This window comes from Octopus bimaculoides, chromosome 3, assembly GCF_001194135.2.
Source record: "Octopus bimaculoides isolate UCB-OBI-ISO-001 chromosome 3, ASM119413v2, whole genome shotgun sequence".
Lineage (NCBI taxonomy): Eukaryota > Metazoa > Mollusca > Cephalopoda > Octopoda > Octopodidae > Octopus > Octopus bimaculoides.
The window spans coordinates 68,395,422-68,406,803 of record NC_068983.1 but is presented as its reverse complement, the minus strand read 5'-3'; the positions used below and the strand labels follow the sequence as shown (position 1 = coordinate 68,406,803).

The 11,382-nt window shown below is 33.2% G+C and overlaps 1 protein-coding gene across 5 annotated transcripts in view; it reads left to right on the top strand.

The window, feature by feature from the left end:
- Positions 1 to 11,382, top strand: part of LOC106872086 (myomegalin) — a 147,160-nt gene that overhangs the window by 58,349 nt on the left and 77,429 nt on the right. For 4 of the 5 annotated variants that reach the window (XM_052966205.1, XM_052966208.1, XM_052966206.1 and 1 more), the window contains exons 4-10: positions 2,159 to 2,263; positions 3,756 to 3,832; positions 4,681 to 4,804; positions 5,005 to 5,139; positions 5,634 to 5,665; positions 6,757 to 6,871; positions 8,437 to 8,508. In XM_052966205.1, coding sequence (XP_052822165.1) covers positions 2,159 to 2,263; positions 3,756 to 3,832; positions 4,681 to 4,804; positions 5,005 to 5,139; positions 5,634 to 5,665; positions 6,757 to 6,871; positions 8,437 to 8,508 — 660 coding nt within the window. The remainder of the gene's footprint in view (positions 1 to 2,158; positions 2,264 to 3,755; positions 3,833 to 4,680; positions 4,805 to 5,004; positions 5,140 to 5,633; positions 5,666 to 6,756; positions 6,872 to 8,436; positions 8,509 to 11,382) is intronic. The other variant, XM_052966207.1, reaches the window with a different exon arrangement.

Below are 11,382 nucleotides of genomic sequence, written 5' to 3'. Positions count from 1 at the left end.
ATATATATATATATATATATAATACACAATACATAGTTTCTGTGGAATAATTAATAAAGAGGGATGATGTTTGCTTGTTCATTCACTGAACTAAATAAATTCAAGGATATGAATACTTTGTTATTGTCAGTCGTGTTTCAGTGCAATAATAGCCTCTTAATTATTAAAACTCATGTACATCTGTGAATCATAGTTTGAGAAGGTTGTTTTACAGTAGTCTAGTTCCGGATACTCTATTTTGCCATGCCTAAATGTCATTGGGATGAACTTATGTTTTGTATTTAATCTGTCTCCTATTTTTTTTCTTTTTTATATATTCACTGATTATTTTATTTTATTTTTATTTTTTATAACAAAATATATTTCTTAAAACATAAAATTCTTCACTTTTAGATAATAACTGGAATAATTTGTTATTAATGTTATTGCTGACTAAATTGTCTATCTCAGTATATATTATAAAGGGTTTTGAGAGTTGCTAGCATTATTACATGAACAGCTTACTGGCCATTGTGTCATTGGTTCATATCCCCTTGTTGTTATACCCTATCTTTGCCAATGTCACATAATTCACTCTGCAAATAACTCTCGTAATTTCATACTGTAAAAAAAGTAATGTTTCCTGAGCTTGCAGTGCTGAGTTCACAATAAAAAAAAGTATATATGATGAACAAACATTCTTTCAAGTAAGAGAGAAAGCTCTCAAAAACTCTTGTACTAAAATAAATAACACTAAATGCCATATTCTGGTAATGGTTGGGAATAAAGAGAAAATGTTTGATCTTAGTAAGGAATTCATTGACAGTGGTAAAGATCAGTTTTTGATCTGAAATATATTAATTACTGTTACTGTTCATCAGATAAATTGCTTCATTTAATGAATTTTTGCAGTTTTCTGATACCAGTGTATATCCTAGTTCTATATATTCTCAAAAGCCTCACCAGTACAAGATACGAAACAGCAAAGGTTTGCATTGTATGGGGTGAAAGTAGCAATTACTGATAACAGTACACTATCAATGCAGACAGAACCTTAACAGGTTGGCGACAAGAACCACCCAAGGTTAACTAAGGAACCCTACAAAATCAAGAGGGAGTGCTCTTCCCAGCTGTATTCTACAGCTTACAAGTGCATACTGCAATTAAACTCATTCACATGGTCATATTTGCCACTCTCACCCACCTTTCAACAAATTTGCTGGAGAAGAGCACTTAGATTTCCACCCTCGCTTTCATTTGATTTCAATCCTTTCAAGTAGTTTTTTGCCATATAACCTCTTTCACCACAACCACTTGATAGAAGGAAACTGCTTCCCCTTCCCAGCCAAAAGAAGGTGGTAAGATGATCTTGACAATGGTCTCAGCTGATGACTGGATTCATCCTGCACATGACAACAACTTTTTTTAGGTATCTTCACAAGTGAGCAGTGTTCAGACACTGAACCAGTGCATGTAGAACAGTTTAGATGCTCTCAATGCATCCCTTGCAGACCATCTGACAGCACTTCTATGCCTATAAAATTGACAATGACTCCTCATGTGGTGATGATGGTATTATTGTTGGTTTCTCATTGTTAGTCTTGGTGTTACTCAGCAGTTTGTTATTGTTGCTGTGGCTATTTGATAGGCTGTTATGATTACTGCTATTCCTTTTCCCCTCAGTATTGTTAATGACAGTTGTAGTGGATACATTGCTGATAGGGTGAAGGGGAAGTCTTCTTCATTGACTGTAATGAAGGAGAGGCTTTCGGTGGCTGCCTCCTCTCCAGTATTCGCATCACTTCTCACTTTTTCTTTTGTTGATGAGCTACTAAATATTCCACCATCACAGCTGTAGGTTATTTTTTTCTTTAAACTTCTTCCAAAAGTATGACCAACCTTCCATGGAGAGGGTCATATCTTCGAAAAATACCTTGCATTTTTCAGTGCTCCATCATTAATAAAAATAGCAGAATGAAAATCGACATCAGATAACCTGAAAGGTCAAGGGCATTGTTTTTTTTTTGCTTTTCTCACTAAATTTGTGAAAAGTTAACTCACACTCAGGAAACTGAGGATATATTAAAAGTGATCAACTATTGTATGTTTAGTTTTTAGTTTATAGTTTTATATTTTTTTTTCTCTCAATATTATTTTCAATCTTTTTTTATATTTTCAGTTGATAGAAGAATTGAGAAAAGAAAACTTTAGTCTGAAATTAAGAATATATTTCCTTGAAGATCGGTGCAGACAAAAATTTGGCAGTGATGATACTTTTAAAATGGTAAATTAACTCTGTTCTCTTCCTCTCTTATCTATTTGTTGTTTGAACTGAAGAGAGCAACATGGCAAGATCACTAATTTTGGATTACAAATATCATTTATTGACTGTTATTCATCTTCCTTCACTATCTCTCTGTGTACTCATTGTATTGGGTGCATTGGAATGATTTATTAACTCCGAGCACAGAGTTCACTTGCTATTCTGGACTGGGAGTCAGCAGTAAGAAATCACAATATATTCTCTAGTTAAACAAAATAGGATTACTATGAGTTTTAATATATGTGTATAATATCTTTGATCATATAAAAGCATGAGAAAGTTACAACAAAAATATTATTTGAAATGTCTCCATTAAATATTATGTTCTAGAACAGAGGTTCTCAAACTTTTTGCCCCCGTCCCTCCCCCCACTCATGGCCACATGATACCCGCAGCGCTGCTACCCCTATTTTTATGTATAAATAAATATTTTTTATTTTACTAATTTATATATACTATGAATCATTTGATATTTGATATCATATTATATAATTTATATACAATACTATAATAATATTATAATTAATTCATAGTGTCCTCCAATTCACTGTCTTCCTCCCAATGCTTCCTTTTTCTCTATCGCCCCCTTAGGCACCAGCACCCACCAGAACCATCTCAATGCCCATTGGGGGTGGGGAGCAGTGCCCACTTTGAGAACCTATGTTCTAGAACATTTGCTATATACCCTCCACAGCCAGTGATAAACTGGGCTATTTAGACTTAGTAGTTTCTAGAATAGAACAATATATGCTGAGTAGCCATGAATCTTTATTGCAACACACCTGTGTTTGTTTCTCTATCATACTTCAGCTTCTCAACACAAAGCATAAGACTAGCTCCCCCTCTCAAATACTCCCCCACCATTTAATCAAGGAAGCTTTTTCTTTTTTTGCAAGTTACTTGTTGGCCCCACTGATGCTTGTGGCATGAGTGAAGCCCCCAAGCACACTGTATAATGTTTGGTATTAGGAAGGGCATCCGGTTGTAGAAACCATGTCAAAGCACACACTGGAGCTCAACACATTCTTGCCTTAATGGGAAATGGGCATTAAATGATGATGGTGATGAACTTAAATTTTGTGTTCAGTGTTGTGGTTTTAATCCTTCCAAGATTAATAAAATAAATAATAATGACACATTGGTCTATTTCAAACGTTACTTTTTAACAGAAAAAAGAATTAATCATTTTATGTTGGGATAAAAAGACATTTTTATGCAACCATTGCCAAGAAGTAGACAAAATGATTTGCAGTGTTTAGTTGTTTCCCTTTGTTTTAAGTTTGTATTCTGCAGTGGTTGTCTTGGCTTGTCATCCCTGCAATCAAATGCTAGGGTCTCTTTAATTGTCTGTTCCTGCTCCTTCTGTGTGCTTATATTAAAAATCATTATTATGTAATTATGCTGAATTTTGTAGAAAACCTGATAAAGTATTTTGTATGTTGTGTGTTTTTAGAACATAGAATTAAATGTACAAGTAGAAAGTTTAAAGAATGACGTTTTGGAAAAACAAGAATTACTGAAAAAAGCATAGTAAGTAATTTTTCTGTTTGAATTAATACTTATTTGTTTTCTTTCTTTTTCTTTTATGGCTAAAATATTTATTCTCTTTTTGCACTGAAGAGCAAAAAAGAGAAGTTGTGAAGGTCCTGACATGCTAAAACCATACAACAGTTTCAATCTTAATTTGAAACCATTATTATATCTTTCAGATAAGCATTAATGTCATGACATCTCTTTTCCCTAGGCTATTTCTACTTAGCCAAAAAGAAACTTCAGCATTGCTATTTGACTTTAAATACTTAAAAACTCTACAAAGGTTGAGAAAAGAGAAAAAAATGTGTATCTATATTGTTTCTGTTAATGAAGGTAGTGAGAAGAGTTCTTAGTAATGTGCATGTCTAAATGCTTTCAGTGACAATGATAAAAGCAGCAACACTATATTATTGTATTTCTTCTCAATAAGCTTGAATCATTAACCCTTAAGCATTTAAACAGCAATATCTGGCCCAAATATTCTACCAGTTTTATGTTCACCCTAGCCAGATCTAGCTTCTCATGCCTACCCTACAATATCATTCTAAAAATAATCACATCATTGAAATCTCAATGCTACAAGATAATGCATAATTGATTAAAAGCAATGGGAATAAATATGCATTACATTTGATAGAGAAATCTAAAGGGTTAAACCTACGTTGGAATTTTTCATTTTACAGAGCCTGTAGAAGAAAAGTAACTCTTCTGGCCTGTGTATTTTCTCACTTACAATGCTAATACTTTCTTTCATTGTCACATGATTTCATTTTTACTTCTGCTATAAATGCAAATCCTTTTGCTTATGTAAGAAATCCAGCATAATCATATTTTTTTCTCTTCAGCCTTGCTCTTGAGAGTCTTTCAAACTCCCACCAACAAGACTTAAAGAAAGCAATAGAGAGTAAAGAAAAAGAATGGACCAAAGATAAAGAGAATTTACTGATACAGCTGCAAGATACAGAGAAGGTAAATCATTCTGCTATCAGTGAATTAATGTAGGACAGCAGTCATCAATATTTCAGCTATATAAAAGTGGATTCAGCTCAGCAAAGACATTGTTTCAAACATGTGACTGCAAATTAACTCCCTTACCAAACATATTCCTAGAAGACTAATGTACAAAGATGCTTTTGTGTTAACCAATGTCTTGTATTACTTTTTAACAGGAACTAGCACTAGCTAAGCAAAAACTTGAAGATGCAGATGTAACTGTTGCTCGGTTACAATCTGATTTTCATAACCAAGCAGCGAAACTAAAGGAGACAGCTGAAGTTAATCAAAAACACATGAATGACGGTTTGGTAAGTTTCTTTTGTTATGTCTCTTATTTTTGTTATATGTATTTTTCAAATCAATAAAGTTTTAAGTGTAACTTGAATTTTGTTATGTTAGATGCCAGTTTTCATGCTGGTTCAAATGTTTGTTTCGTAAATGTTACTATTGACAAATGCTTCTTATATTTAAGCCGATGTTAGGATCAGTATATCTTTAGTTTTAGTTTACTTTGACTAGCAATCACTTGCTCACCCTCATTTCTAATATTTTCATTTTACTCTCACTCACACATAAGAACCAAGCATATATTTTGTGAAATATTTGTATACTGCAGTTTTAAATTGCTTATCAGTATGGATTGTAAAAATTATACCATGGGTTGTATAATTTAAATGGTTATATTAACTCAGTTCTTAATTGGTTGGTTGATTTATAGTCATTACAAATGGTTTAGCATTAAAATATCAAGGTTTTTTTTTTCAATTTTAATTTAAAACTCTTTTCTGTAATTATATTTCAGAATAAAGACTCAGACCTCCAAGATCTCCAAAAGTAGGTACAGTTTACTAAACTTTGAAGTATATTTTGATATAATTTTCTTAAATTGGCTTTAAAATATTATAGTCAGGTAATTAAAATCAATGTTGTAAACCAATAGTTAAGATTATCTAATTCAAGTAAATGTTTATCCAGTAAGTGTTTTAAAACCCCAGGCCAACCAAAGCTTTATGAGTGGATTTGGTAGATCGAAACTGAAAGAAGACCATTGTGTATGTATATGAATGTATGTGTAGCAGTGTGTGTGTATGTTTGAGTCTCCTTGTCTTGGCATCATAAGATAGTTGCAAATGAGTGTCACTGTCATACAAGTAGTGTCATTCATTTCCAATATTATGAAAAATGTCTATGGTCATTGGAAGTATTACTTTACTTGGAAACAGGTGAGGGTTGGCAACAGGAAGAGCATAGAACATCTGCCTCAACAAATTCTATTTGGCTCATACAAGCGTGGAAAAGTGGATGTTAAATGATGATGATAATTCAAAGAGGGATACGATGAAGTCATCATCATCATCATCATCGTTTAACGTCCGCTTTCCATGCTAGCATGGGTTGGACGATTTGACTGAGGACTGGTGAACCAGATGGCTACACCAGGCTCCAATCTGATTTGGCAGAGTTTCTACAGCTGGATGCCCTTCCTAACGCCAACCACTCAGAGAGTGTAGTGGGTGCTTTTACGTGCCACCGGCACGAAGGCCAGTCAGGCAAGTACTGGCAACGGCCACGCTTGAAATGGTGTATTTTACATGCCCACCTGCACAGGAGCCAGTCCAGTGGCACTGGCAACGAACTCGCTCGAAGTAATTTCCTATTATCATCTCCAGGCCAGTGAAAGGATTTGAGCCATGATATGCTCATAAATTATATAGTATTTATTCTTACTATTGTGAAGTAGTATTTATTTTCAGTATGGGCTAGTGATAGTTAAATGATTTTGCTATGGAAGTAATACAGTACTAGTCAGAAGGCAGAGGTTCTGTTGACTTGATTAGTTATATCTATCTAATAATATTTTATGGTTTTAAATAAACTGTCTGTTGCTTACCAAATTTTGACATTTTGTTCTATGTTTTATGCAGAATGGTGGACCAATTAGGAAGTGAACTTGAATCCAAACATCGCTTAGAAGATAACTACATTGAAAAAATAAAGAAGTTAGAAAAGACTCTGGGAAGGAGAGAAAGAGACTTTGAAGTAAGTTTATTCTACATCATTTAACTTTTCTTTATCTGGCATGCTTTTGACAGTCTCTGATTTTCACACCCTGCTTGTTTTTCTTTTTCATCTTTATTGCCTTTTGTATACTATTTCCAGATTACAATTTTATTAAGGATTTTTGTCAGTCATGGATTTTATTGAAAAGATGGTGTTTAGTAATTTGTAATCAATGGCTCTTTTTTGCAGTGAAACCTTCTGAAAGAGAACAGCTGTTTTTCTTTGAGTCCCTGTTATAGGCATATCAGAAAATGCTCTGTCAGAGTTGAGGCTTAAGGCTTTAAATCACTGAACAACTAGTTAATTTAGCCTTCTACATAATAGTTATTCTGTCCTTTTTTAGTTGATATAACTGGTATTTATGTTTTAGCAGTTCCAAAGAAATTAAATTTATATCAACCTATGAAAGATTTGATTCTTGAAGCAGTAATCTCAGAATTCTTTAAACAGTATTGTTCTTCTATTCTAATTTTTACATCAGTTTTACTACCAGGCTTATTTTTAATATTGCTTTAAATCAATTTAAAACTGGCACTTAGCAAAATTCAGCATCCTTATGACATTTTTTAGATTACTTCAAATTGTTGGCTGATTTTTCAAGGAATTATAAAAATTGGTATAAGTTGAATTTCCAGTTGTCATGTGATGTAAAAGTGGTTAGGGCATTGGGCTCACAATCATGAGGTAGTGAGTTTGATTCCTGGGCCAGGTTGTGGTTGTATTCTTGAGCAAGACACTTTATTTCACATTGCTCCAGTTTACTCAGATGTAGAGATGAGTTGCGACGTCACTGGTGCCAAGCTGTATTGGCCTTTGCTTTTTCCTTGAACAACATTGGTAGCATGGGGAGGGGAGGCTGGCATGCATGGGCAACTGCTGGTCTTCCATGAACAACCTTGCTCAGACTTGTGCCTTGAAGGGGAACTTTCTAGGTGCAATTAATTCCATGATCATTCATGCCGAAAGGGGTCTTTATCTGATCTAAGAGAGATGCACATTTAATTTGTTAGGTCCAGAAGTTACAAGTAAGCTTCAACTGTCTTATGTGTGTGTGTGTATATATATATATATATATATATATATATATATATATATATATATATATATATATATATATACATATCAAATAAATCACTAATTTTTTTTTTCCAAACCTCTCCATCTACATATTCGGTTAACTTATTAGCAAGTGTTCAAATAAAAGGGAAAATATACTGAGGGATTCCAATTTTAATTGGCTGTTGTGACTGTGATTACATCCCCATTAACTGATGCAAGCTTGTGGGCATTTTTATTTCATCAGTTTTGCTGCTGTCTGAAAAATTAACTATTTCATTTGCACACATTTATTTATTTATTTTTTAATTTATAAAAGGCTATGACTAATAAATTGTTTTATTTCACAGAATGTAGTGATTTTAATATTTTACACCTTGTCTAAATTTGTAAATGCATTTTTTTTTCTTTTCTTATAAATTACACTTAATATTAAACAAGTTTTATACTGCTTTTTTTTGTGAGTTTTTATTTTTCCTCTATCTCAGAAATTGTCACAGGTCTTGGAAGCTACTAAACAGATTAAAAGTGACGATGTTCTGTTAAAAAGTCATTACCAGGTCTGTTAATTGCTTTGTGTGACAGTGAATAGCTGCAGCTGCTTCAAGCCTTTATCATTTTTTTTTTAAAATAAATAAATCACATATCATTACACATTGCTTTGGTGTGCGGGTTATCATGCTACTCATGCTAACATTGTTTTGAATATTACCTGTTATCCAATAACAACTAATGATTTGTCACCTTTTTTTGCACTAGGATTATTTGCTAAGCTAATAACTACTTAATATTTTTTCCATGTGTGTTTGGGGAATATTAGGGAAATTATATATTGTTGGTTAATTTTTCTTCTTAATAGCACCAAACTTTCGCTTCTATATATATTTTTTCTCTCCAAAGAAAGTCAAGCCTGAAACAAATTCTTTTACTCCACAAATTAACTCAATGTTATTTATTTTTATCTAAAAACTTTTATTTTTGCTGGTTTTTTTTTTTATATTGTGAGAAATTAACTTTAGAGCCATCAGAAATCAAATCATTGTCCATAAGAAGGAGCATTGATGACATAGGCTGATGTAATGTGTATGAACAAGATATGATAAGGATGAATTGGGTGGAACTAATCAGGTCTGGTCTGAGGACATTATCTACTCATTAATTAAACCTTTGATTAAGCATTCAAATTATGAAATATCTGCCATTGATTTCGTTATCAATGGTTTGGGTTGCTAGTAAATATGGTGGTTGTGTTGGCAGATGAAAGTATTTTGATATCAGAAATTTCCATTATTCAACATTTAAGTGTAATGTTAAAGGGGAAATGTAGACAGGACTTTGTACATATATAAAATAGATTCTTACCTTTTTGAAGGATTTTCCTTTTGACTTGATTACATTTCCCATACTAAAAATGTATACACGCAAAACATAAATTTGAATAATTTGGTTAAACTTGTAGATAGCTTTCTTTGGTCACCTACAACGCATGAATATAATATCCTGAAGTATATTTTATATGTTTAAAAACAGTCTTACTGTTTTTAAACATATAAAACCTTTGGACTGTTAGGTTACCTACAATTAAACTAAAAAATAATTTCAGTGTAGCCAGCTATTAGATCTCCCTACCCCACCCCAAAAAAGCACACACACACACACACACATGCACATATATATGTCAAACATCAAATGAAATCTCATAAAAGTTAATGAATCTGAAACTGATATATTGTTGTTTAACCACTGATCAACAAAGATGTTCCAGCCATGAAAATCTCACCCTTTTGTATCCCCACGACTGTATTGTTCCACACAACCTACCATTCTTGTGACCTATGGGTCATTTGGCTGCTATTCATAGCAGATCCAGCAACCATGTAGAGACACCCTTATTAGCTTGACTACTGCTTATTTGATACTTGTACTATGTAGTCAAGAATTTAGGATATATTCCTAGGTTTCATTTCACAGCCAGATCTTTCTTTTTAAATTTCAGTGATGTGTTAATGTTTAGTAAATATTTTCACTGGTACAACCCTTCTAGTTTATTTAGTAGACAAACTCTACAATCATACTTAATCAGTAAAGTGTATCACCTTCCTCAGCAAAATCATAGATTACATTTTTTTCTTTGATTCTAATTTGGAATCTGCAATAGTTGTTTTACAAGGCCCAAATCACACATTTCAATCCAGACTAAACTATTTTTCTTTTTCCAGAAATTTCCTCATTGGTAACTTTAAATAATTTGATTTCACTTTTATTCTCATCTTAAAGTACCTTAGTTATTTGAAAATCCTCTATGCCAGCATCTCCATCTCTTCTTCACTTCAAAACCACCCACTGTGATTTTTTTCCCCTTCAGCTTTTTTTTTAATCATCATTCTCTTATGATTCTGCAATACACAGGATGCAAATTGAGCCATCCTTACTCTTCTGCATTCTTCTGCAATTGTCTTTCATCTGATGTACATTCTACTTCATTCTATCTGTTTCAGTCATCTTTTCTATCTCATGAGTGCACTTATAGTTTATATGCTTTGTTTCTTTGCCTGGGTAAGCACTTCTATTCAAACATCCTCATATAGTCTTATCTGTCAAGAAGCTGTTGTTCATGTTGTAGATTAGATCCTGAACTCTTACTTTTAAAAATACTGGTTGCACAAAAAGAGCTACATTTTACACTGATTTGATTTATTGATGATTTTTATTTAAAATAAAAAAACTCTGCATTTATAACATTACTGTTTATTTATTTCAAATCCCCAATTATATAACTTGCTATGTAGATGATGATGACAACAATAAGAATGATAATGTACATTATTTGTTGTATGTGTATATATATATATATAATATATATATACAAGGTCTGATCAATAAGTATCTGGACTGTTGCCATAGTAACAAAAGTAAAGCATGCAGAGTGAAGCTGCTTGGCACAGATTGATCTTGAACTCTGTTGTGCATGCACACTAAGTTTTAACATTGTAGCTCACGTCCACTGCTTGCAAGGAAGGTATGTAGCATGTGATCATCACATTGACCATGACAAAGAAAGTTGTCATGGCGATACCTGCTCAGAGGCCTATGCAAAGTTGCAGAAAGTGTATGGAGAGGAGTGTATGAGCCACACAAAAGTGTACAAATGGTTCAGACGTTTCCAAGATGGCTTGAAAAATGTCAATATTGACGACTGTTTTGGGAGACCCGCAACCAGCAGAACTGAGAAAAGCATTGCAGATGTGTATGGAGCTGTGAGGGAAAATTGTCGAATCACCATCCATGAGTTAGCAGATGTACAGATTAGTTGTGGTTCAGTTCAGTCCATTATCACTGAAAACTTGGTTATGAGATGCGTTTCTGCCAAGTTTGTGCCAAAACTGCTTTTAGCTGACCAAAAAGACACTCGGGTTTCAGTTGCACAAGATCTC